Source organism: Lissotriton helveticus, chromosome 3_2 (assembly GCF_964261635.1).
Source record: "Lissotriton helveticus chromosome 3_2, aLisHel1.1, whole genome shotgun sequence".
In the NCBI taxonomy this organism is placed as follows: Eukaryota; Metazoa; Chordata; class Amphibia; order Caudata; family Salamandridae; genus Lissotriton; species Lissotriton helveticus.
In genome coordinates, this window is record NC_136062.1 from 115,269,195 (window position 1) to 115,296,769 (window position 27,575).

General features: G+C 46.5%; 1 protein-coding gene across 4 annotated transcripts in view; it reads right to left on the reverse strand.

Moving 5' to 3' along the window:
- Window positions 1-23,884: 23,884 nt before the first annotated feature.
- NEDD4 (NEDD4 E3 ubiquitin protein ligase) overlaps window positions 23,885-27,575 on the reverse strand; it is a 2,078,892-nt gene continuing 2,075,201 nt past the window's right edge. For all 4 annotated transcript variants that reach the window (XM_078684873.1, XM_078684874.1, XM_078684872.1 and 1 more), the window contains 2 exons: window positions 26,036-26,108; window positions 23,885-25,952 (listed from right to left, as the gene is read on the reverse strand). In XM_078684873.1, coding sequence (XP_078540999.1) covers window positions 25,850-25,952; window positions 26,036-26,108 — 176 coding nt within the window. In that variant the 3' untranslated portion in view covers window positions 23,885-25,849. The remainder of the gene's footprint in view (window positions 25,953-26,035; window positions 26,109-27,575) is intronic.

Below are 27,575 nucleotides of genomic sequence, written 5' to 3' on the forward strand. Positions count from 1 at the left end.
AAACGAAACTCCTTGGACTGAGCCAAACTAAATTTACATGTTCTCTTGATATCCCACTTATACTTTTTACGCTGTTGATAATAGAGTGCTACAAATGAGTGTAGAACAATAGAAATTAATTGAAATAGTCCAAGTATTCCAAAGGGTGTAGCAATAACAGGAGACAAACATAATATATTAGTCAAATTTAAAGACCAAATATATTTTTTCTGCAAGAAGGGTTTGTGGGGAAAAATGATGCAGTCTATAAAAGCACAGAGTACAATCATATTTAACTTTTGTTGCTTAATGAAAAATTTGTAGAGACTGCTGATACAATATAAGGTGATACTTCAAATAATACTTTAAGAGACATGCCAGAAGTTCCGGACTTAGTCTACAGATTTAAGGCTGAATATATTTTACAATAAAAAAATGGTCTGTGGTGCTAGCTATCCAATACAATATTAAAAGAATGCCCTTGTGAGCCTGAAAAAAGTACCCTTGCAATAAAGGGTGAGCACTAACCGCCCACTGATATGACTAGAAGTAAGTCAAATGTAACAACAGTTATTAGTACAACAACTATTACTTCCTAAGACATTTAAATTGACAGTAGTGAGTGTCAGACTCTGGTCGTTTAGGTAGTAGGTACATCCTCTTGTTCGTAGCATGTCACGCTAAGAAACAAATACTTTCAGGTAATTTATTGGCTATATTTATCTGGTTAGATCCCCATAAATAGGCCTCTTAAATATGGATTTCACAAGAGAAACTCACCCTCGCTATGCTCAGGGTGACTGAGGCATGGAGCGATAGTCACAAGTAGGCCACGCCACTGTGTAAGATAAAGCTCCACATAACAGTAAAATGTGAGGAGCATGGAAAGACATACCGAACAAAACTTGGCTCATGACTAATCTCCAACTTTTCTGTGTTGATTGCAAGCTACACAAGTGCAAGACATTTCAGTCCCAATGTTATCGGCAACACAAATCTGTCCTATTTCCAAACAGAAAAATGTGTGTAGAGCATGCTGGTGTTCTGAAGGGGAACTGTGCCATACTAAAGTAACTGGGCACCGCCTGAGGTTTTGGCCATCTCTATGAAACACAGGTACTGAAAATGGGTGGGAAAGAACTATACAGTTCTATTTACAGGTCATCAAGTTGAAACATAGTATTCTAGAAATATTTTGCACAAGCGTGCTTCATTCCTATTTGTAGTTGAAGTACAACTTTCACAATAGTCCTTCTACACAACACAAAGAGGTTCTTGTGCCTAGACAAATTACATCAGGTCACAAAGGCCTGGACCTAGTAGAAGTACAAAATAATACCTTGGTCCCTGTATCTGAAGCTGATCAAATCAGTTGCCTCGAGACTGCAGAAATTATCATGGTGTTACATAAGTTCAATTTAGGAAAATATTAATTGTTTCAACAGTTGGGAAAAATCAGCAGTGTGTTTCTTAGGTAGGTAGAGATATCACAATTCACATACAGAAAAATATACCACTGCCTGCCTTTCAGCTAAATCAATGCTTTTTCAACTGAAGATTCAGCTTCTCTATGTTTGATTGAAGAACCTGTTTTACGTGCAGACTTTGCCCCGAAGGAACACTTAAATTTGACTCATACTTCTTTTAATTTATAAAGACATAAATCACAATAAATGGAACTGTGATATTTGAAAATAATTATAACACCGAGTGATCAAATAGTCTCAAAAGAAATTGGTACAGCATAGCAAGGTATTTTTACTGGAAAGTGCATATGAAAATGAGGACGTTAGTTACCTACAACAACAGTTTCCCTATATGGGGCCTGATTCCGATCCGGTTAGGAAAGCATTTCCACCTAGGGCCTGATTACGATGCGGTTAGTAACGCCTCCTAATGGCATTTGCTCCTTCCAAATACGAGCGGGAACGTGTCTTCCAAAGGCTTCCAAAGAAGTCAATGGGAGTCCAACCAAATTGTATCTGGAAGCATCCAGATGCATCATACTCGGTCGGTCGGACTCTCCCGATCCGAGTCGGCCAGGAACCATTTCCTAACCGCATCAGAATCAGGCCCAGGATCTCTTTTATCCCTACAAAGGTTTAGCAGGAATATTAGCCATTTGTGTTTTAATGATAACCTAGATATGAGTGGTTTACTTTAAGATCATTATTCATTATGGGATTGCATCATCCAATTGCCTCATTTCTTTTATTCTCAAGGGTATGCAACGAATTTGCTACCACAATACAAGAAATTAAAAAAATAAAAAACAACTGGAAAAGACGGTGTCTTAAATGAAAATAACGACTATTTTAGGAAAATTGCCTCACAATAAAAATTATATAAATATTATTAACTTTCAGTATAAGTAATGGCATTAAAGTAATCTCACTCACCAAGAAGGAACTTGAATCACATTAATAGGCTGGCCTAAACAGATCAGATTAGCTTGACTAACACTGTAACATGCTTCATCCGAAGCATATCTTGTTGAGCTAATCATCTTTCTACATTGGCCACACTGCTTCATTATGCAGCAAATGTCTAATGATCATGTCTTTAATTCAGTTTCAAAGTTTTCAACCAGCAATAATGTATTATAAAAGCTTAAAAAGATAAAGAATGTATCAATCAGTCTGTTTGGCCTTAATATAGAAAATGGTGAAAAGGGCATGGTGTTGATGTATCCCAAGAAGACTGCAGATAAAATGTACAAAATGCATGTTCTCCCTGTGCTGCACATCATTATCTGCCAAATGTAGAAGTGCACAAACACAGAATACTTATTCATATTAATAACTATTTCAAAAACTGACATTTAGTCTTTGCAGACCATTATCTAATCATAAACATCTAGCATTTTAAAGAGATTAAGCAGGATACTTTTTCTGGGCTGGCCTGTAATGGTTAAACAATTTAAAATAAAAGGAAAGTATTGATGGACTGGCACTCGAGCAAAAGTAAAGGAGGACAGTCAAAAATCTAAGACAGCAAACAAGGAAATCCCTAGAAATTTCACAAATCCTTAATATTTTCTATATGAATTGATAACATAGTTGTGTGTATGATCGATTTCTACAAATTCTGCATACTGTACAGTCTCGAGTAAGAATCAAATATCAGAATATTAATTAAAGAAATTGTAAAACATATGAATTTGGATTCATGAGTCCCTTCCATCTGTGATAATAGATCTATTTTTAAATTTAACTGATTAGCTGGACTTCTATAAAAAATGAGCAGAGTATGAACACTGATGTACGCAGACTATGACAGTTTACTTCAATTTTTACAGTGAAGCATAGCTATTCCACAAGCACAAGGCTCTATTAAAAAAGGAGATGCCATATAGGTTACTTTGAAGGTTGCTTTCTGAAAACAAAAGAAATTATTCTAGTTTGCATGACAAAGGAAATATTAGTGCTGTGCTTTGTGACGTGAAAAAAATAAAACCGAGGCAGGGAGCTAGTGACAATCTATGCAATTTGTCTCAGACATTCAGATGGAAAATTGAAGATGAAGCAGGAGTTTGTCATGATAGGATGACGTTCTAAAATATACTTCAAAATATTGAAATACTATAAAGGAAGGGGGTGCAGGATCCAACAAACATTTCAGTAGTCAAAAATGTCAAAATAAAGATATCCTCTATTACGGATAGGTAGGAATGGAAGAAATACTTCCTAAATGACAGAGGCACCCTTGACCACTCTCAAGTCTTCTGAGTTGAATGTGACCCTAAAGATATTTGGGCCAAAACTAATTTCGGAAATAAATCTTCATGTCTCAATTACAGCCAGGGACACACAAGACTGAATTTATGGAAGTTGCATTTTTGTTCAGTTTGACTAAGAGCGTTTTCGTTTTTATTGCAGTGACATCAATAACATTCAACTGGCAACTGTCATTGACACTTTTGCCTCAGTAGGAAATCTCCAAGGAGGTACACTGGGTTTATTTTTCTTTGTAAATGGCCACTTAATGAAGGCTTTTTCTCTTTTAATTTTCACAGATGAGTTATCAAATTTCACGTTTAGAAAAATAGTTCTGGCTGCAGTTGGTTGATAATTTCAGCAACCTAGCCTGTTTCGAATAACTATTCAGGGAAACAGACAGCAACTTTTGCCTATATACTAGCAGAAGTCAAAACATTAATATCCCCTTTTTCAATAGTCTTTTGTTTAAAAGACTTACAGGAATCAATATTTAATTTATAAATTGCAGAGTTGCAGATATTTGTAACACTTATTGCTTAACACATTGGCTACCGTTTAGCAAGCCCACTTCAGAACCTACAAAGAGATGAATATTACATTTTGAGTGACTATGAAAACATTCAATACTAAGACATAATTAAATATGAAGCAAAAATTAAAGAACAAACAAGTAATTAAAATATAAGACTAAACTAGAAATTAAACTTTCCGAATGTTAGGATAAATGAATACAAGTTGTAACTTGAAAGAATTATATACTACTTACAGCCAAAGAAAATAGAACTTAAAAACGCACAGGAATTGTACAATGGTCTTGGAAATATTCACTTTGTCCAGAAATAATGAGTAAACCCACAGAAACAAACAAGCTAGTTAACTTTGACAATGCTCTTTATGTTGGATATTCTAACTGCAGATTTCTCATTTTTAGAATATTCCTAAGTGCCAGAATTAATCTGGAAGATACTATTGGAAGGCTTTTCAGCGCTGCCAGGTGGCCCCATATTGCTCCAAAGGGACTCCACACCACCCGGAAGTGACAGACCTTACTATGATGTACAAGAGTCTACCCCATAGAATAGGGAGGATGAAGGGCACTGAGCTAGCTAAAGTTAGAGTAGCCACCAGACAGAGCGTTCCTGAAGGCAAGTAACTTGTTCTTCTGATGGATACGTCTAACCACAGATTCCCCAAATTCAGAACAGATACCACATCAGTCCCTACCAAAGAAGGAGGGTCTGGGGAGGTAACTCAGGCTGGGATGTCTTGCAGGATCGAGCAGGGTACATTGTCCTCATACTGGACCTGAATTTCTAGAGTACTGACACCCATGTCGCAGGACCGAAAATGTCCAAAACTGGCACTCAAGTTCCTCTATGATGTTTTACTGGCTCTGGCTCCTGTGGAATGAGCGTGTGGGCCTTGCAGGGGTTGTTTCTTTGCTACTGCATGGTAGAGTGTGATGCAAAAGACGTTCCACTCGGACAAGGTCCTCTTTTGTACTGTCTTCCTTTTCCTTTCTCCAGAGAAGCCTACAAATAGCTGAGTATCCACACAATGGTCTCTAATGCAGTCAATATAAAAAGTCAAAGCATTTTTAGGTTCGAGCCAATATGAGTCCTCTCGTCTTCATTCGAAGAGTAAGCTGGAGCATAAACATCGGTAGTGTGATTGATTGGCCAACATAAAGAGGTACCACAACTTTAAACAAGAAGCCTGCCCGAGTTTCCAGCACCAATTTTTCAGGACAGAAGGAGGTGTACAGAGGTTGCACTGAGGGTATCTGATCTGCTGTTGACTTATGCGAAGTGCCAATGTAATGCAGCAGAAGTTGAAGTGAAAACAAGTTGCCTACGCTTGGAACCATTCTTTCTGGTGGAGACCAACTGCAGATTGCTCACTTTTAGAATATTACCAAGTGCCAAACTGAACACTGAAGATTTTATAGCATAACCCCTGTGTGCCAGTAAGCGGTGTCGTGCAGCTCTGTGTTGACCTCGCTTCACCCCAGAAGTGATGCCTGCAGTCGCATATGAGCATGAGATTATTTTCTTTATTGACACAGTACAAGCATTCAGACACTGAGCTCAAAATAACATTCATTTGTGCCAGTGTGCAGATCTTTAATTTGGAAACTTTTGGATGCAACAAAATTGATTCCACAGAACTGGAAGGTCGGAGGGCATTGAGAAAGCTGCGGTTAGATAAGAGTATCCACCAGAAAGAGCATTACCGAAGACAAGTAACTTGACATTCTGATGGATACTAAACACACATTTTCTCACCTTTAGAACAGATAACAAAGCAGTAAGTCTGCTGGTTGCGGGTCTGTGGAATGATTGAGATGAAAAAGTCCTATAGACCGAACGGTCAAATGCCCTTTCCATCAGATCTGTCAATCAAGGCATTAATGCTTCATAAATCTGTGCACTGATGCCAACCTCGCAGTCTGACAAATATCCAAGACAGCCCAGTGGCAGCAGCCTTGGCCATGGTGGTATGGGCCCTGACCCATGGCGGCTGCTTCTTAGCCAACGTGTAGCAGATCTTAATGCAGAGGACAATCTAACTGGACAAAGTCCTGTTCTGCACTGCTGTACCTTTCTTTGCCCCAGAGATTCTTCATGTAGAGCTGTTCATCCACCCGATGATCTTTGGTACGATCAGTGTAAAAGCTCAGCACTCTTCTGGAGTCCAAACAATGGAGTCTCTCTTCGTCTTTCGATGGGTAAGGCGAAGCAAAGAACACTGGTAGGGTGATTGACTACCTGACAAGAAAGGGGGTTACAACCTTAGGTAGAAATGCCATTCTTGTCCTCAGTACCAGTTTACCCAGAAAGATTGTGGTGCAGGGCGGCTGGGCTAACAGAGCTTGAAGCTCACTTATGCGACGTCCTGAGGTTATTGTGATGAGAAAGACCATCTTCAACATCAGGAGACGTAATGGACAGATGTGCAACAGCTCAAAAAGGGAAACACATAAGAAAAGTAACAACCAAACCAAGTTGCCACTGTTGCATGATGAAGGGGTTAGAAGGAAACATGTGGATTAAACTTTATGAAATTGCATCACAACAGGCGTTTTGAATAAGGACGGCTGTCCAGTAAATGCAGGCAGGCTGAAAAAATTAACAGATGACCTTTAATCATGCCCACTGAAAGCCATTTCTGGGCTAGAGATAACACAAATAACTAGGCCTGCAACACAGTCAGTATTATTATCACACCAAGCCACAAACTTTTCCCAGCGAAAACAGACTTTGCAATGGAATGCATAAAAGCAAGGATGACATCCACAAGTTTGGGAGGAAGATTGAAGGTCAACTGCCACCGCTCAATCTTCACATGCGGAGGCGTAGATTGCGTAGACCGGAGTGCAAGACCCAGCCTTGGTGAAGTGACAGTTGATCCTCCTGAAGTGCCAACCTGATGGGAGAACAGATGTTAATGCCCAGAGATTTAGGTACCACACCTTACTGGCCCAGCTTGGAGTCACTAGGACGACCTGCCCAGTCGTTTCTGATCTTCTTCAGAACTTAGGGCTGGACATTAGGCAAAGGGAAGGCATACAGGTGTCCCATGTTTCACTGTAGGTAGAATGCATTTCTGAAAGAGTCTTCCTGGGAACTCCAGTGTGCAAAGCAGGTTCCAGACAGGGGCAGAGAGATCAAGCCAGTGCTCTCCCCATTGTTGGAATAAGCCCTGCATCACCTCTGGATGCAACTGCCATTCATGATCTGCTAAGTTCGTCCTCCCTGGCTTTTAAACATCCCACCTGGTGGTGCACAATCAGGGAAATGCCCTGATGGTTGAACCATTTTCAGATGCGCAAGACCTCCTGACATTGGGTCCAGTACCCACTCTGCCCTGTTTGTTGCAATACAAGACTCTGGAACACGGAACTCACAGTTCAATCCCTGGCAACGGTGGTAGCTTAGCACCATGTGACTCAGGGCAATAGCTCACTTAATTTCCCCGACTTCCCCCAGCACCTTGAAACCCTTCAGGGGTTGATATGTTCGCGCTTTACAAATAGAAATCATTATCATTATAAATAGCAGTGGTGTTGTCCATGAGGTCCTGAAGAACAAGTTACTTACCTTCGGTAACGATATATCTGTAAGAAACAGTAGTTAGTATTAGATTCCTTACCTTAGAATATCCCCAGGCGTCAGTCTGGATCCGGAAACTTTTGCGTAGCAGTACCCCTGCGCGTCGGTAGGCGTCGTCTGCAGGCGTCCCCTGCGGCTCCGCGTCGTCGGCGTCGTGCGCCGTGATGACGTCGCTGGAGTATATAGACGCCGCCTCCGCGCGCTGACGTCAGTTCTTTGCACACAGCTTTTCCGCGCCAGAACACGCAGAGCCATGTGAGAACTAACACTGGTGCCATTTGAAACTAGGGCCCTGAAAGGGATGACCTTAACCCTAGGTATCAGTTCGCAGAACGGGGAGGACGGGTGGGGCGGTAAGGAATCTAATACTAACTACTGTTTCTTACAGATATATCGTTACCGAAGGTAAGTAACTTGTTCATCTGAAAGAAACAGGTTAGTATTAGATTCCTTACCTTAGAATAGATACCCCAGCAATACCAACCCCGGTGGTGGGTCTGCGAACCAATACAAACCTACACCAGAAAGTCCTGGAGGACCGAACGGCCAAAGAAGCCATCCCTCCGGACTTGACTGTCCAGGCAGTAGTGCCTCGCAAAGGTGTGCAGCGAGGCCCACGTAGCCGCCTGGCAAATGTCCTGCAAAGGGACTCCCCGGCCCAGGGCAGTAGTAGCCGCCGTGGCCCGAGTGGAATGGGCCCTCAGCCCAACAGGAGGCTCCTTCCGAGCCAAAGAGTAGCATGCTTTGATGCACAGGACGACCCACCGAGAGATGGTTCGTTTCTGTACCGCCCTTCCCTTCTTCTCACCCACGTAGCCAACAAACAGTTGGTCATCCACCCGGAACTGGCGTGTGCGATCCATGTAAAATGAAAGCGCACGTTTTGGGTCCAAACGATGGAGCCGCTCTTCATCCTTTGAAGGATGCGGAGGCGGGAAGAAGGAGGGTAAGGTGATGGACTGCCCGATGTGAAAAAAGCAGAAACTACTTTGGGCAGGAAAGAAGGCCTAGTCCTAAGAACCACCTTGTCAGGATGGACGGACAAGAAAGGAGGTTTAACAGAAAGAGCCTGGAGCTCACTCACTCTCCTGGCAGAGGTGATGGCAACCAGGAAGGCCTTCTTTAAAGTGAGAAGACGGAGAGGACAGGAATGAAGCGGCTCAAAGGGAGCGCACATCAAGAATGTCAGAACGAGGTTCAAGTCCCACTGAGGCATCACGAACGGAACAGGAGGATACATGTGCGTGATGCCTTTCAAGAATCTCAGTACAATAGGCGACTTGAATAAGGATGGCTGATCAGGTAGCCTTAAGAAAGCGGAAAGGGCAGAAAGGTAGCCCTTGATAGTGCCCAGAGCAGAGCCCTGCTGGGCAAGAGAAAGAAGGAAGAGGAGAACCTCGGAAAGAGGGGCAGAAAGGGGATCCACAGCCTTTGCTGTGCACCATGCCACAAATCTTTTCCACCGGCAGGCGTATACCGACTTTGTGGAGGGACGCCTGGCTGCCAGAATCACATCACAGACTTCAGGAGGCAAGTCGAATGGCCTCAACTGTCGCCGCTCAATCTCCACGCATGGAGGTGGAGGCTGGACAGGTTCGGGTGGAGGACCGTCCCCTGCTGCTGCGACAGAAGGTCCTCCTGAAGGGGCAGGCGGATCGAGGGACCGACTGACATGCTGAGTAGCTCGGGATACCAGTATCTTCGAGCCCAGTCCGGAGCCACAAGGATAACTTGGGCCCGGTCGCGCCTGATCTTCTTCAGCACTCTGGGCAGAAGTGGTATAGGCGGAAAGGCGTACAACAGACCGCAGCTCCACTCGCGCCGAAAGGCGTCGCCGAGCGAGTGCCGTCTTGGAAACTCCAACGCGCAGAACTGATGACATTGCGCGTTCTCTTCTGTGGCGAATAGATCTAACCAAGGCTCTCCCCATTGCTGAAAGAGGCCGTTCGCCACGTCCGAGTTCAGACGCCATTCGTGATCCACCGAGCACCGACGGCTGAGCTCGTCCGCCCTGGCGTTCAGAGAACCTGCCAGGTGTTGAACCGTCAGAGTCACGCCTTGACGTTCCAGCCATTGCCAGAGGCGCAGAGCCTCCTGGCAAAGGGTCCACGACCCCACACCGCCCTGTTTGTTGCAGTACCACATGGCGGTGGTGTTGTCCGTGAACACCTGCACTACACTCCCGTTGACAAAGGGGAGGAATGCCTTCAGTGCTAGGCGAATCGCCCGCAGCTCCAACATGTTGATATGGAGCCGGGACTCCGCCGGAGACCAGATGCCTCTGATCTCCGCCTCTCCCAAGTGGCCACCCCAGCCCTGGAGGGACGCGTCCGTCACAACCACGTGCTCCGGTTGGGGAAGGGAGAGGGATCTGCCTCTGACCCAATCGCGGTCTGTAAGCCACCACTGCAACTGTCTCGCAGTGCCCTCCGAGATCAGGACATGGTCGGACAGGTTGCCCTGATGCTGGGCCCACTGAAACTTCAGGTCCCACTGCCGAGCCCGCATTCGCCACCTGGCGTGATGCACCAGAAGGATGCAGGAGGCCATCAGCCCCAGAAGCCGCAGCGTCAACCTGACCGAAATCCGGGACAACGGCTGAAAGATGGGAATCAGAGCCTGAATATCCCGGACCCGCCGTTCCGGAGGATAAACCCGAAACTGCGCCGAGTCGAGAACCGCTCCGATGAAAAGGAGCTTTTGAGAGGGACACAGGTGTGATTTCGGCACACTGATGGAAAACCCCAGCTCGTGCAGGAGGTCTGCCGTCATCTGAAGGTGGTGGACGACTGTTTGGGGCGAGCCCGCCTTCAACAACCAGTCGTCGAGGTAGGGGAAGACTGAAACCCCTAACCGGCGCAGATGAGCTGCGACCACCGCCATCACTTTCGTGAACACCCGTGGGGCGCTGGTAAGGCCGAATGGGAGCACGATAAACTGAAAGTGCTCGTGGCCTACCGTGAACCGCAGGTAACGCCGGTGGGCCGGCAGGACGGGGATGTGAAAATACGCATCCTGCAAGTCCAACGCTACCATCCAGTCTTGTGGGTCTAGAGCAGCCAAGACCTGAGCCAAAGTCAACATCTTGAACTTCTCCTTCCGGAGGAAGCCGTTGACGTCCCGTAGGTCCAAGATAGGACGAAGGCCCCCTTTGTCCTTCTTGGGCACCAGAAAGTAGTGGGAGTAGCAACCACACCCTACTTCTGGCCCAGGAACGCGCTCGATGGCCCCCTTGGCCAAGAGGGCCATAACTTCCTCCTGCAGAAGTGTCAAGTGGTCCCCCGACACACGGTGGTTCTGCGGTGGCATGGCTGGAGGAGTGGACTCGAAGGGGAGGGAGTAGCCCCTTCGGACGAGCTGCAGCACCCACTTGTCCGATGTAATCGTGCGCCAGTGGGAGTGGTGAAGACGAACCCTGCCACCCACTGGCGTCACATGGGCCCGAAAGCTCGGACTAGGAAGATTTGGAGGCTGCAGCGGGGGGAGGTGTGGACTGACCTCGCCGCTGCCCTCTCCCGCCACCACGGCGGAAACCACGGCCGCCACCGCGCTGGGGAGCGTTCTGCGGCGCGTGACTGGCAGCACGCGTGGGACCGCCCCTTCCTTGGCCACGAAAGGGGCGAAACGAACCCTGCTGCTGGCGCTGGGTCGAAAGACCCAAGGACTTGGCCGTGACCCTGGAGTCCTTGAAGCGCTCAAGCGCGTTGTCCGCCTTGTCACCGAACAGGCGACTGCCATCGAAAGGCATGTCCATGAGGGCAGTCTGGACATCCGGCGAGAAGTTGGCGGATCTCAGCCAAGCATGTCGACGAATCGCCACCGTCGTGGACATAGCCCGTCCCAGCGAGTCGGTCGTGTCAAGACCACACCTAATTGAATACCTCGCCGCGTCCCGGCCTTCAACCAAGGCCTGGTTGAGCTTGTCCCGCACCTCCTGCGGGCACTGCGGCAGACACTCCGCGACCGTGTCCCACAGAGAGTGGGTGTAGCGGCCCAAGAGGCATGCGGTATTACAAGACCGCAGTCCAGCACTCAAAGACGAAAAGACCTTCTTGCCAAATTGGTCATATCGCTTCGACTCCCGATCGGGCGGAGCCGACGGGAATGCGGACTGGGAAGTGGAGGCCTGGATCACCAGACTCTCCGGGGAGGGATGGGTGGAAAGGAAGGCAGGGTCGTCCGAACACGGACGGTGACGCCTGGCAACGTTCCGGTCAACCGGTGCACCGGAAGCGGGCCTGGACCAGGTGCCCAAAAGGACATCCGTCAGGGCCTCATTAAATGGCAGCAGAGGCTCCTGTGGGCACGACTGCGGCTTAAATACTTCGGTGAGGATGTTAGGTTTCACCTTAGCGACGGGGAGCTCAAGGCGCAAAGCCTTGGCAGCCCTCATCAGGACCACCGAATAGGCAGCCCCCGCCTCCGACGCCACAGGGGAAGGAGAGACAAACCCAGGGTTGGGCGAATCGTCCAGACCACTGGCCTCACCTAAGTCACCTACCCAGTCCACGTCATACTGGCAGGCTCGTGACAAAGGGTCCTCAGACCTCTCCCAACCCTCTCCATATTCGTCCTCATCACCATAGGACGAGTCGACGATGTAAACCGGCTCCTCGGAGCCAATGGGCCCCAACGGCGCCGGACTCGGCGTCGGACGACGCCGGTCCGACTCCGCGTCCGGAGTCAGAGAGGGATCGGGGGTGGCGCCGCGTGGCGCCGGCGACCCGACGCCGGCCGGAACCGACGGCGGAGTCACGGCGCCGCGCGGAGGCGGCACCACGGGTTGCCCCAACGGAATCGGCGCCGGGGAGGCCGGAGGACCAGCCGGCGACGACCCTGAAGGGCCCAGCGGCGCCGAGGCCGGAGCCGCCGGCGGCGCCGGGGCCGGAGCACTCGGCGGCGTCGGGGCAGGTGCACCCGAACCGCTCGGGCTCCCAGACGGGACCGACGGGCCCGCAGGCGCCGTAGGCCCCGCCGGAGGAGACATCGCCCTCATAGCCATGAGGAACGCCTCAATCTCCTCGCGCGACGGGTATGGGGCAGACGGCGTCGGCGACCCACGCGGGGACGCGGGGGTGGGGCCACCCGAACCCCCGGCCGCATCACGCGGGCGTCGGGGGGTACGATGATGACGCCCCGACCTCTTGTGACGCTTACCTGATGAACCGGAGGAATGGTGGCGACTCCCGGAGCGCTCATGGCGGCTCCGCGATCGCTCCCTCGACCGCTCCCTCGACCTCCGACCGGACCGGGACCGCTCTCGACGCGGGGCCGACACTCGGAGTTCGAGCAGCTTGCGGGACCGCTCCCGTCTAGCTTTACCAGTCAAGGCCCGGCAGTCGACGCAAGACTCGACGTCGTGGTCCGCGCCCAGACACCGGAGGCAGAGTCGATGGTGGTCGGTGACCGACATCATTCGGTCGCACCCGTCGCAACTCTTAAACCCGGGCATCCTACCGGCACCTTGAAGAAGAGTGAAAGTTAACAAAACTAGGTCAAAAGACCGGAGTACTGCTCTTCGGATCTGCGCTAACTGGCGCGGAAAAAAGAAGAACTGACGTCAGCGCGCGGAGGCGGCGTCTATATACTCCAGCGACGTCTTCACGGCGCACGACGCCGACGACGCGGAGCCGCAGGGGACGCCTGCAGACGACGCCTACCGACGCGCAGGGGTACTGCTACACAAAAGTTTCCGGATCCAGACTGACGCCTGGGGATATTCTAAGGTAAGGAATCTAATACTAACCTGTTTCTTTCAGATACAGCCTCCTTTTGATGGACGGCAAGAAGGCTTACAACAACAAGCAAATGGCCCGCAACTCCAAAGTTTGATGTGCTGACAGGTATCCACCACAGACCAGAGGTCTCTGATGTCCACTTCTTCACCAAGAGACCGCCCCAACCAAGCAGTGATGCATCCGTCCCTACCATCAGATCTGAGAGGGATAATGAGAGGAGTCTGCTGCTGGTCCAATGGTGTGTCAAGCATCCACCATTGAAAACCTTTTGCATTCTCCTCTGGACCTTGATGGAATTTGACAGTTTCACTTGATGCTGGGCCACTGAAATTTCAGATCACACTGCTGGGCCACATGGCAGAACCACCCTCACCGAGACCCAGGCTACAGGCTGAAACACTGGGATCATAGCCTGAATCGCATTGACTATCTGTTCCAGAGGAAAGCCCAGTTACACACTCTATCCAGGATGGTTCCTGATGAAAGAAAGCATCTGAGAAGGAGTTAGGTGTGATTTCAGCATGTTGAAAGGTAACCCCAAGCATGTCAGGTTTACGCTTGTCCAGAAGTGGTCCATGGCTGACTGAGCCCACCTTAAACAGTCAGCTCTCAAGAATGAGGAAGACTGGTATATCCGACCAGCAAAGGTATGCTGCCACTGCCGCCAACACCTTCGCAAACACACAAGGGCACAGCTGGGTTGAAATGGAGCAGATCAAACTGAAAATGCTCATGGCCTACCTTGAACAGCAAGTAGAGGCTGTGGGCCTACAATAAAAGATGATGGAAATAGGCGTCCTACAGGTCCAACATTGCCATTCACTCTCTGGATCCAGGACAATTAAACCAGCATGAGCATACTGAATTTGTCCTTTTGCAGGAAAAAATTGAAAGGTCGACAAACTAAAATAGCATGAAAGCCACTGTCCTTTTTCAAAGGAAAAATAACTGTAGCAACATCCAGTTATGATCTCTGAGCCCAGGACTCTCTCAAGGAGGATTGCCTGGCAGTTCCGGCTGGACTGTTATTATTGGAGCAGAGTCGAGACTGATTTGTGTTTGGCTAGATCCAATCTGAGGTGGCATGTTGTGCAAAATAATGATGGACTGCGATTACCCGTGGGATCGAGATTAATTCAAGCATTCCATCAATCACTTGTGTACACTAGTGGAATGGGTATGTCCTGATGTGAGTGCTGTGCCCACTGTGCCACTGTAACCAAGCTGCGTTAAAATGACATGCCCCAATCATGGAAAAAACGGTCTTCAATTGTTTTTGTTCTGGTTCACGGAGGACCTGGCCTGGCAGTTCAGACTTTTCCTATTGCAGCAGTCTCAAGACTTATTTGCCCATCGCAGTGTCCAAACAGGCGTTTTATGGTGTGCAAAATGATGATGGACTGAGATGATGCCTAGATTAATTACCATTAGATGTGATTAATTCAAGCATTCATCCATCACTTTTTGTTGAGTACTTCAGTAGGTGGAAGGCCAGCAGGTCTAAAAGGAATTCAAGGCATAGCCCTCTCAAATTATCTGAAGGACACAACTGTTGGATGCTAAGGCTTGACCTCTGTGAAAAAAATGACTGTTTCCCTCAAAGGGTGGTCATGTGCTACTAATGGCAAACTAAAGCGACTTGGAGGCCGCTGCCAGGGGGGGCGGGTAATTGGAAGGTTTGCTACCTCTGCGAGCCTGGATGCTGTCTGTTGGATCCCCTACTCCGTTCTAGACAGGACTGCAGTGCCTGCTGCTGCTGGAGTGGTAGCCTTGGCGTTGCCATAGGCAAAAATCTTTGAGATACTGCCTTGCAGGCGTGGAGAGAACTAGGGAGCACACTGTAGCTATACTTTCTTTAAAGAACTCTAAGACGAAATTGGCCTTCTTGTCAAAATGGGGAGACCTGCCAAAAGGCATATCCATGAGAGACGTCTGAACGTCATCTGAGAAAGTAGCGGATCTCATCCACAAGTGACGCTGGAGCACCATGCTAGTTCTGGCTGCTCTGCCTAAAAAGTCAATTATGTCCAGGCCTGACTGTGTGACATATTTGTCCATGTCCTAGCTATTCTGAATGGTCAGTGGCAATTTGGTATGGAACTCCTCCAGGACTGCTGGCAAGATGTCCACGATCGAGCTCCATAATGCAGTGGAGTACCAAGAATGAAAATAGCTAGCACTGATTGACCAAAGAATGAGGCTAGTTGATGAAAACACTAATTTCCTGAATGCCTCAAGTCTCCTCGATTCCCTATCTGGAGGGGCATTAGGAAAAGAGTTTGGGTTGATCCTGCTAGTGGAAGACTGAAGTACCAGGCTCTCTGGAGTTGGGTGGTCTGTTAAAAAAACAGGGCCAGCACGAGAAGGTCTGCAGCGGCAGCCAACCTGTCCATTTACAGGTTGGCAGTAAAGAGGTTTAGTCCAGCTGCCTATGAGGGCATCAGTCATGGATCTTGTTAAAGTCAGAAAGACCTCAGAAGAGGCCTGACCAGGCTGCAGAACTTCAGTGAATACATTAATTTTTACTTCTATAGACAGCAATTGTAAGTCCAGGACTTTAGCTGCCTGTCTGATGACCACACTAAATGAGGTTGTCGTTTCCGTTGAGGGACCAGGGGACACCGCAGACCCATGTCAGCGTAAGTCCACTGGCCTCTTGTTGGTCAAGTTAGCAATTGTCTTCATCATTGACAAAAGCTGCCTAGTTTTGGTCAGAAAATGTGCTGGAGCACTGGAAAGCGGCTCCTAAGCAATTGTGTTTTGTCTAAGCCAGACTGAAAGGGGCCAATCTTATTGGGACTGACCCAGGACACCTCATTGAGGTTAAGATGATTTTGGTTTGAAGTTGGCCAGGACAATAGGAGCGGTGTCCTCCTCTAGTGTCACAGCGTTGAAGCTGGCGTTGACATGGCAGGAACTGGTGTGGATCGTGGTGCCTGTTGTGCAGCTGGCTCGGAGTGGAACCGAAAATGGGTTTGTGGGAAACAGGACTTGAGTACTCAGCGTAACATAGAAGCGCAAATGCATGGTTCTAAAGATTAGCAGCATGGCATCCTTGAATGTCTCAACTTGTTGTGGTGTCACTGACAGTGCTTCAGGATCAGCTGCGGAATAGGCTCCTCAGCAGGGGACCTGTAACAAGATCGGAGAGCACCTTGACGCCCATGTGAATTCTCAGAGGGAGAGTGGCGAGGCTGGGATGAGCCCCCCTTAGATTTATGTTTTTTCTTTCTATTGTTTTAGATTTCGACTTACCGGAAGACTAAGACTGCAATGAACACATGTTGCAGGTGTGGCTCTGTGAGTTGGGACAGGTGTGTACTCTCGACTTCGAACTGGAACAGGACTTGCTCAACTTCCTCCGGTGTTCAGCAATGTAGTGCTTGCCTTCACAATCCCAAATCACATTCGGGTGCATAAAAGCACTCTTTGCATGACTTGGAGTTGTGATAATATTCCAAACCCAAACACCAAAGGCATACCTCGTGGGGATCTGTCACAAACAACTGTTTATGACAGTCTCTACAAGACTTAAATCCTGTAATAGTCCTTCGCAAATTGGAAGAGATTTTTTTGTCATAAATAGAGTCAAAGTCAAAAGTTCTTATAAAGCGCACGATTCACCAGAAAGGTCTCAAGGCGCTGAGCAGAAAGAGACAACAACCCTGAGTTAAAACAGTGACGCAGTTAGTTAGGAAAGAGCCATGTTTTCAAGCACCTCCGAAAGGCCAAGTGATTGGAGATGGAAGACAGATGAGGGGGGAGCTTGTTCCAGAGTAGGGGGGCAATATAAGAGAAAGCCCGGCAACCATTTTTCACAGTCCTGGCCCTAGGCAGGACCAGGAGACGTTTAGAACTAGATCTCAAAGCTCTGGAAGGGTTATACCAGACAAGTTTCTTAGCAAGATAAGAGGGGCCAATTCCCTTTAGAAGTTTATGGACGATACTAAGTATCTTAAAATGGCTTCTATGGAGCACAGGGAGCCAGTGTAGTTCCCTGAGACTGGGCAATGATGGTGACCTAGGAGGCAAGTCAAGCACCAAACGGGCTGCGGTGTTCTGCACCGTTTGTAGCTTGGCCAGCAGGCCCTCATTTATAGAGGCGAACAAAGCGTTACCATAGTCGAGACGACTTAAAATAAGACCCTGGATAAGGGGTTTCCTAGAATCAAGGGGGAGACATTTAAATATTTTGTGCAGCCTGCGCAGAATGCCGTAGCAAGTGCGGGACACCGAGTTGACGCGAGACTTCATAGAAAGAGTGGGTTCAATCATGATTCCCAGGTCGCGTACCACTTCTTTGGGCTCCGGGCAGAGTCCCATATCCTGTGGCCACCAATCCTGTGTCCATATCTGCTTGGCCTTACCAAACAACATAATCTCTGTCTTACTACAATTCAGTTGGAGTTTGTTGGTACTCATCCAGTCCTTTATCGCGATCATACAGTTCTGAAATCTGGAACGAGTGTCAAGAAAGTCCAGACTGCAGGTGATCAACACCTGCGTGTCATCTGCATATGACACAGTGGAAAAGCCAAAAGATTTTATTATGTTGGCCAGAGGGGTAAGATAGAGATTAAAAAGCAGGGGGCTTAGAATTGATCCATGAGGGACACCCACGGAAAGGGGGATCTTATTAGATTCCAGAGTATCGACCTTTATGTAGGTGTATCGGCCTGTCAGATAGCTCTCAAACCAGGCACGGGCTTTGCCTCTGACACCAATCTCCCACAGTCGTTGATGGAGAATACTGTGGGAGACGGTGTCAAAGGCAGCCGACAAGTACAAAAGGACAATAACTGCAGATTCACCTTTATCGAGAGTGAGGCGGATATTATCCACTACCTCCAACACTGCAGTCTCGGTCCCGTGGGAGGCCCGGAACCCCGATTGCGAGGAATCAAGGAGGCCCTGTTCTTCAATAAAGGTTGAAACTCGCTTATTGACGAGATGTTCCAGCACCTTACCAAAGTAAGGCAGAAGCGAGATCGGCCTATAATTAGATGGGATGGTGGGGTCACTGTTAGATATTTTCAAAATGGGCTTAATCTGAGCCACCTTCCAACAACTAGGGAACTGAGCCCGATCAAAAGAAGCATTAAAAATGTTGGTAAGAGAGTTAATGAGTGACGGAAAAATCTCATTACACCTCCGCGGGATCAAAGAGTCTGTAGGAGAACCAGATTTCACCTTCGAAAGAGTTTCTAATACTTCCACGGTGTTAGTGGGCTCAAATTAAAAAAAGGAAGGGGACTGAGTGTAGCTTGAGGTGGAAGAGTGACAGAAAGGTGCCTCTCCAATTAGGTGAATCCCAGGTGAAGAAGTCACAAATGTTAAATAGATAGCCTTAATTTTATTATCAAAATAGGCTGCGAGTGAGTCAAATAACTTGTCAACTGACAATAAAATGTTAGGAATTAGCTCCGGATCTGCGATGAAGGCATGGAAAGGAAGGAACTGTTGTGAAGGAACTGTTGTGAGTGCCCTTGGGTAGCGCTTACAAGCAGCTTCAGCCATCACATCAGGAGCGGAGTGAGGTCGATGCAGAGTCGCAGAAGTCACCTACTGGCATGCAAGGACTATAGTGAAAAATCTTCCCGATCCAGTCTGATGCCTGAAGTTATTCTAAAGGGGAGGAATCTGCAGTTAGAAGTATCCATCAGACCAGCTGTGCCTTGGCTCAAAAGATATGCACATGCAGGGTAGATGTATTTAATGGGCGGGCACCCGGCTGCAAGGATTGAATACTACTCAAAGGAGTTTAATTCTTGGTGCTTAATATCCAAGGATGTAGGTGTAGGTTGTGGAGATCTAGGTGCAGGATCTCTCATGTTGCTGAGATAGGTGACCCTCCTGAAAGAGTAGTCGAATAGGAGAATAAGTGCTCAGGGTCTCTGAATATCATATTCCCCTGGCCGAGTTAGGGGTGATTAAGATAACCTCTGCCCAATCTAGCCTACTTTTCCGCAGCACTTGAGGAACAAAAGGTCGAGGTGGGAATGTGCAGATATCAAATGAGTACTATTGCAGACCTAACAAGCCTCCTAGTGCTAGTCTTGTAGGAAATGTCAATGTGCAAAAGCTTTGACACGACACTGCATGCTCTCAGTGACAGCACATAGATCTACCCAGGGCATGACCCACTGATCGAAGATGTCCTGTGCCACCATGTGATCACCAGCCAATGTCTGCTCAACTAGTTGGCTACCAGAATGTTCTCCTACTCATTCAGCCATCCCAGAGATTTATAGCCTCCTTGCAAAGGATCTAGGACCCCACTCCTTACTGTTTGTTGCAGTACCACACAGCTATTGCGTTGTCGTGTAGACCTGCACCAGCCTCACATTGATAGGGAGGAGGAACACTTTCAGGGCCAAATGGATTACCGAAATCCAGGCTAATGAAGTGGAGCTGTCACTGCTCCAGAGACCAGCATCTTCTGATCCCCACTTCACTCAGTAGACCCCTCAGACAGACTGTGAAATCAGGGGTGGGAAGGGAGAGTGGGCAACCACAGGCCAGGTTGTCGCTTATTTGCCACCAAAGAAGATGCTGAGCCAACTCCCATAAAAAGATTTGGATAAAATCGGACAAGAAGCCCTGATGAAGGGCCCACGGGCACCTGGGATTCCAATGCAGGGCCCGCTCCTACCAACAGTCTCTAAGGATGAAGAGAATGCATGAGGGTAGGAACACTAGAAGCCTCTGAACTATCATCCTTAGAATTAGGACTGAGCCCGAAACATCCAAATCATATCGGAAATGTTCCAGACTTGCTACAATGGAGGAAAAAACTTGAATAGCACTGTACCTAGGACAGCCACCTACGAATAAAATCTTCCGCACAGGTCTCAGGTGGGACAAACCTATGGAGATTAGGAGCTCAGTTTTATCCAGAAGTGGTCCATGACTGACTATGACAAGCAACCAGTCATTAATGCTTGGGAATACATGTTCCCCAACCTCCGAAGATAAGCCATGACTAATTCCATCAGTTTAGTGAACATCTGAGGGGCGAGGCTAAGGCCAAAAGGGAGCACAGCAAGTTGAAATGTTTCAGCCCCTTTGTGAGCTGGAGATATAGGCCTTTCCTTGGAAAGGCAGTCAATGGTTGGCGGTCCAGTTTAGGCCCAAGGTCTTTGTCTTTTTTGACACAAAGAAGTAGCACAAGTTGCACCCTTCTTCTCTTTTCGAATCTTGCACCCTCTTGATAGCACCCCTGGCCATGAAGTGATTGACTTCTTGCACCAAGTTTGCAAAGTAATCCAGCAGAATTTGTTCTGGTATTCAGGGGATACAGGGCAGGGAAGAAAGAAAATGTAGGGTGTATGCTCTTTGATCAACTTGAAAAGCACATTTGCCTATTGTGATGGTTCTAAAACCAAGAACGAAATGTCACATCATGTCCCCTCCAGGCTGGTTGTGGGTGTTTGAGGGCACGTCAAAGCAGCTTAAAAGCTGCTGTAGCAGGGAGGAGAAATTGGAAGATTCCTGCCTCTGCTGGTGTCAAAGGCCACAGCCACCACCATGTCATCTCCCCTGAAAGGGTTGGATCTACTGCATATACATAGGTTGGGAAGGCTACTAATGCAAGTAAGGTTGGTCTCTCGAATAACCTTTGAATTTTTAATACCACTGGTGAAACTTCCTGACTGGGGTTCACAACCCCAAAAATTGTGCAGCACTGCAACTGTTTTTCAATTGTTTGTGCGTCAAATAAACTTTCTCTTCAAACAGTTGTGATTTGTTTATGGGCATGTTCATAAGAAAAGCTCAAGCATCTTCTAAAAGTCTGGGTGACTGCCCCTCGGCATGCTGTTTAAGCACCAAACTGGTGCCAACAGCTCAGCCCACACAACCGGTGTTGTCCAAGCCAACATGCAACATACCTTGTCGCATCTTGACTAAGATAATTTGTGCCAATTAGGCCTGGAGGTCTTCTGGGACGACCGGCAAGATCTCGCTGGCCATGTCTCATAAGACATGGGTTTACCTGCTAAGAAAATACACTGCATTCAAAGATCTGTGGATCAAACTTACCAAAGAAACCATTTTTTTTGCAAAGGCATCAATACATTTCAAAGCTCCAGCTGGGGGGGATGGTCGGAAAAAAATCTGGACTAGCTTTACTTGTTAACACCTGTACCACCAGGCTTGCAGGGGGTAGGGTGGTTTGTTAAAAAAGTCAGCTCACTGGGGACTGGTCTATGATGAGTGGCCAAGGGTCGACTGACCTGTGGGCCTGAGCATGTTTAAGACCAATAGCCATGAAAATGTCTGAGAGCACCTCAATAAATGACAATATTAATACGTGTGCCTCAGTTTCAAGTTGAGGCAACAGTAAGTCCAGAACTTCTGTTGCTCTTTGCACTACTACTGCAAAAGAGGCACTTTCATCCAATGGTGGTCCAGGTGATGAGGCTAGCTCAGCCACTGGGGATGTATCTGGTCGACTTGCATTTTGCAATACCAGTTATAGCCCCTCATGATTATAGGGAGCCGGGAGCAGGTTGCCTGCTCCCTCGTCATTATTGGTGAATTGAGGGGGGGGCATTTGGTATTCAATGAACGCATCAGAATCTGATCAGAATATGGTAGTGCAGGCATTGCAGATGCCAGTATCAGTGCACCAGCATAGAAGGAACTGGCATGAATCTGGGTGATGTGGTAGAAGTCTGGACCGGCATCAGTGAGAGTTCAGTAATGTGTCCTGAGGGAAGCCTGAGGGAAACAAACACCTGAAAAATTAGCAGCGTAGCCTTTTTGATTTGCTGCGGAGTAGACAACTGCCTGGGAAATTTGAAGCATGCTAGATCCAGGTGAAGGACCAGCCCAGAGTCAGAGAATGCTAGCGAGGTTCTGATCTTTCGAATAATGCCTTGGCATTGTCTTGTCTGACTCATAATCGCGGGAAGGGGTTGAGTCCACTTGGATTTCTTGCACTAATGGTGTGTTTACAACTTTGGTCTACTGGAAGACTTTGAGCAGGACACAACTTCGCATGGGACCAAACTCTTAATCAAGATTGGGATTGGCACAGCAAATCTGAGCAGGACTTGCGCTTCAATTGCAACCCCCTTCTTATGTTTGGCGACACAGAGCTCTACTTCCAACTCCCAGATCTCCATTAGGAACATAAGGCCACACCTATAGCACAACATTGAGTTGTGACCAAAGCTCATGCATCTTAAACAGGTTCTACTTCCTGTAGTCTCCACACTGTTTAAATCCTGTTGTTTTTGAGCGAGACGTTCCCTAGAACACAGTAGAAAAGTGGTTTTGAGTGGTCGGAAGACTGACAAAGTGTGGAGCTTAGTTCCGGATTGACATCGAAGGGCATGGAAAGAAAAGAACGGACTACAGCCTAAGGTGGTGGTGTCTTTTTTTGCAGATTCACTCTGTCACAGCACGGTAGGAGCACTGCTGAAGAATTCTCCGGGATCCAGTCTGGCGCCTGAGGGTATTCTAAAGAAGTGGAATCTGTGGTTAGAGGTGTCCTTCAGAATGCCCATTGTTCCATTAGATCAGATGAAATGAAATGCACATCTCTGAGGTCTGGGCACTGCATAGCACAATGTTTTAGGTGAAAGGTTTATTTTGGTCTCAACCAACAATGCGCTACAAAGGGTTGTGAAAAGTGCTGATTTTATCCCAACAGAATGGAAAGCAGAATAAAGGATAGTGAATCGTTCCGGGTTCCACATTGGACAAGCACGTCAATAAATCAAGAGAAGACAACAGGTACAAACACTTTAGAACACCTTCCTTAAAGTCAAAAGAGGAATTTTCCGAACATAAGAAGTTTTCATATCTTCAACTAATTCAGCAGCTACACAATAAGGTACATTTGAACCACAGCATTAGCCAAGAGCGCCAATGATATGAATCTGGATGAAGCTAGATTTTACAGAACTCTCTAAGAAGACATGTGGCATTCATAGCCTCTAAAAAAGAGAACACTAATGAAACTAATATCAAACAATGAATGAATGAATTGTCGAATAACAAAGTACAGAGTTGTTCGTTTTAGCATGATACTGTGTTAAGAGAACTGTACATCATGTATGTTTTGAGGCAGTATGTATACCGATGTTGGAAAACGAGTCCGAAATGGTTTCATTGGCCTCAGGCAGGGATATTCAAGATGCTGGACAGCAGATCAACACTAGCCTGAAGCAGATTAAACTAATATCAAGTAAACCACAATTTTTGTCAAGATCGGCATACTGAAGGGGATCACGATAAGCTTTAGCAATGAAGAACACCAGAGTTAACACCAAAATAGTCAATAAATCCTCTAGAGGAGTTTGCAGAAGTTCAAAAAACTGCACAGACGTAACAACTTTGGTAATAATGTTATTTGAACAAATGATTTGGTTATTCTATTAATTGAAATAAGAATTAACATAAAAACACTCCCTGTGAAATCTAGGGAACCAATAAATGGGAAAACCCTGTAAACATGTTTTTACTGCATTGATGTGAAATAATTCAAGCTCTGGTAGGTTGGCAAACACTATAAACTGTTGCAAAATGTTAATACTGATTAATTTCCGATATTTTATTGGCACAATCAATCAATCAATCAATCAAGGACATTTATAGAGCGCACTACCTACCCGGAGGGTCTCAAGGCGCTTGTAGTGGCACATATATCATACGTGTAAAAGCCTTTCATGGAAAGAACATTTCAAATTAGCACAATTCGAAAAACTGAGTCCCGAGAATTAGCAACAAAATAATGATATATTTACATACGACCAGACATAGGTCAGGCTAGGTTTTATCCCGTGGCTTAAAGATAGCATAACATGGGAAAGGTACAATGGAACTGTAAAGCATACTTTCATTCCTTAGTCCTGCGCTCTGGCCTGTGCACTGTAATACAACATGAGCACAAGCCTCTCATGTATACTTGCTGCTTCTTTCACCCTAAAAAAACATACTTTATGTTTGTACCCACAATTTCCAATTGACCACATGTGAAAGGGAAATGGCCCCAAAGAGTGACAAAATGAAGCCTTTACTGCCCGCCCGCAGCCCCAAGTCTTCCCTCTTGAGCCCTCCCATTACCCCATATTCCATATACATTTCCCTGGAGGGGAAACATCGTTTACAACGCGGGAATTACATCGCGATGCTATTACATCGCCGTTTTCACATCGCAAGTCGTTACAATGACTTGCGCTGGATGGCGCTCTAGGACAAAGAATAGTATAATTTACTATCCACCACCTTCCCTACTGTATGTAGACTGGAGTTGGAATAGTAAATTATACTACTCCTAAGTCCAGTGCCCTCCAACGCAAGTCGTTGTAACGACTTGGTTTGTAAAAACCTCAATGTAATATACCACGATGTAAATGTATGCGTTGTAACGTCATACATCCCGCTGGAGAGGCAAAACCTGGCGATCCTGATTCGCATTTCCTCTACCATCCAGCATCCTCTGGGCGAAAACTTAATTTATGTTGTGCTTGCAGTTTCCTTCAAGGCCTTGTATGATTATATTTGTATATAACGCAGTTCATGTTTGTCATGAGAGTGACGTATCAGAAAAAATATACATTGGCTAACTTGTGTGGACATCCCGGCAGATTATACCTATAAATATATATTTTGTTGCAAAAAGCCTTAAATAAAGGCGATATATTTTTGTCTTTCTCAAATTGAGAACATGTTTTCATAGCATGGTCTGTCATTAATGACATTATATATAATCATAATTATTAATGCATTTCTGGTATCAAAAATATGTTTGCTTCAATGAACTTAAGTAGGAAATATGTTGGTTATACGATAAGATGAATAATTGTATGCATTCCAACCGACATAGTGAAATGCAAATATCCTTTCCAGATAAACAACATATATGATCCGAAACGTGTTTGTGCATATAAAAAACAGCTTTCAGTAGCTCACAAAGAGGTGTGTTACAATACTGAATTCTCTGACACGTTCAGATAGAAGGATGCAGGAAGGCAGCAGCGAGTCTATTTGCAAGCAAGTCACACATCTAGAGTTTCAGCAGTTTGTGTGAAATTGAGCACTTGGCAAGACCCGAGGTAACGGTTGTAAGATTTTTCACTTTTGGCTTGCCAGCCTAGGCTATTACTTGAGCACCATGACAGAACTGGGCGCACTGAATGTGAAAGTATGTGTAAATATCGTTTTCTTCTATAAATACACGAACACGTATCAGGTTTCGACAGCCAAACGGTGGAAATAGTCTGTCAAGAAAAATTATACGGAATTTAATTTGTAAACTGGAAATTAAGGTCTGTAGATTTGGATATTGTCTCTAATCAACTCCATCAAAACCTTGAGCATTTTCAATTGCGATGTGAAGTTTCTCCCATAAATCTTCAAAAGACTCGTAGGGTGGCAAATCCAGTCGATTAAAGCTGCCAAACAAAGAGAAGAACTTTATCATACAAGTGCCTGGTATCAAGTTGAGATATATGAATTCTGATGAATATAGACTTACCAAGTGTGAGCTCTGGGTAACTTTTCAGGGGTACCCCACTGTTCAACCGTAAACAACTGCGGTCCATTTGAACCTAAAACAAAATAGGAAATTATTTTAATTTGACATTTTGTTGTGACCTCCTTTCATCAACAATCAAGACACAGACTATTATGGTAACATGGCTTATGGTAAGAGAACCTATACAACTCTCTTGGTCAGACCATTATGCCATTCCTTTCAACCTCCAGATCCCGGTATCTTATACAGCTCTAAATAAGACAAAGAAAATGGAGAAGAGAAACCTCAGTTGTATCAGCAAGGAGGCTCTACTTAACACACTTAATAACCATCAATGGCTCCCTCATTCTGATGCTAATTTGGAAGCCACATATTTTTCCAACTGGCTTCTAGTACCCATGGACAGCCTAGCTCCCCTTAAGGAGCATTATGCGGCTAGATAAAAGCCCTCTGCCCCCGGTTTTCTGACAGGCTGAGAAAACTAAGACAATCCTGCCGGGATCAGGAAAGGATTTGGCGTCTAGACCTCAACCCTGCGGGAAGAGACTTGCTAAAACAAAGATTAAGGGAATATAAAATCTCCATCATAGAGGAAAAGTATTATTTTATTTCAAAGTTACAGAATCCCTTAGAGCTCCTAGGGAGCTTTTTAATTTAATTAAGTCTCTTTCCTCCTCCTGTCCACACTGACACCTCCCAGGACCTTTGTTACAGAATGTCTAGTTTTTGTCCGCTCTAAGATCACGGAATATATTCCTCCTTGGAAACTCTTAACGCTGGACCCCTAAATTAGTCTCTGCAAACACCCCCCTTTCTTTTAATAATCCAGTAACTCCGGCGGAGGCAGACAATTTACTTACTACTCCGCTGTCACAAGAGGACACGCACCGCCGGAAAGGTGGAATCACATTTGGCTATTTGGTTATTGTACCCAACCTTACCTCAGGACTTAATGTAGCTATTTCAGCTGGACAGTACACTACTTCTTGGAAGACAGCGGTTGTCAAACCTCTTTTAAAAAAGCTCTCTCTGGACTCTGCGGAACTAAAAAATTACCGCCCCATCTAGCTATTATTTGTCCGAGCAAAAATTCAGGAGAAACATCCGAGTTCTCACCTTAGTTCCCATCTGGGGAATATCAGCTGCTCTAGGGCTCGCAGCATGGTTTTAGAAGTGATCATAGCACGGAGACGGCGTTAACCTCCACACTCAACAACATCCGCATTCAGGTTGACGCTGGCCATACCACGCTATTGATTCTTCTTGACCTTATGGCAGCCTTCGACACTATATCCCCGCTGAGATAGGTGGATCGTTACACAAGAGGGGGTTGAACCCATGCAGTCGCGGGGACCTGGGCGCTATGTGGTATACAAAAAGAAGGGTCCCCGCAAGGAGACCGTGTTGTGTGCTACACACACTGATACAATTTAGAATCGAGTTAGCCTCAAAAAAGGGAACATCAATCAGAAGTACTTGTGAAAGGTATTGTCCTTTATTTTACAATACCACATTTCACTTATGAAAGAGCAAACATATT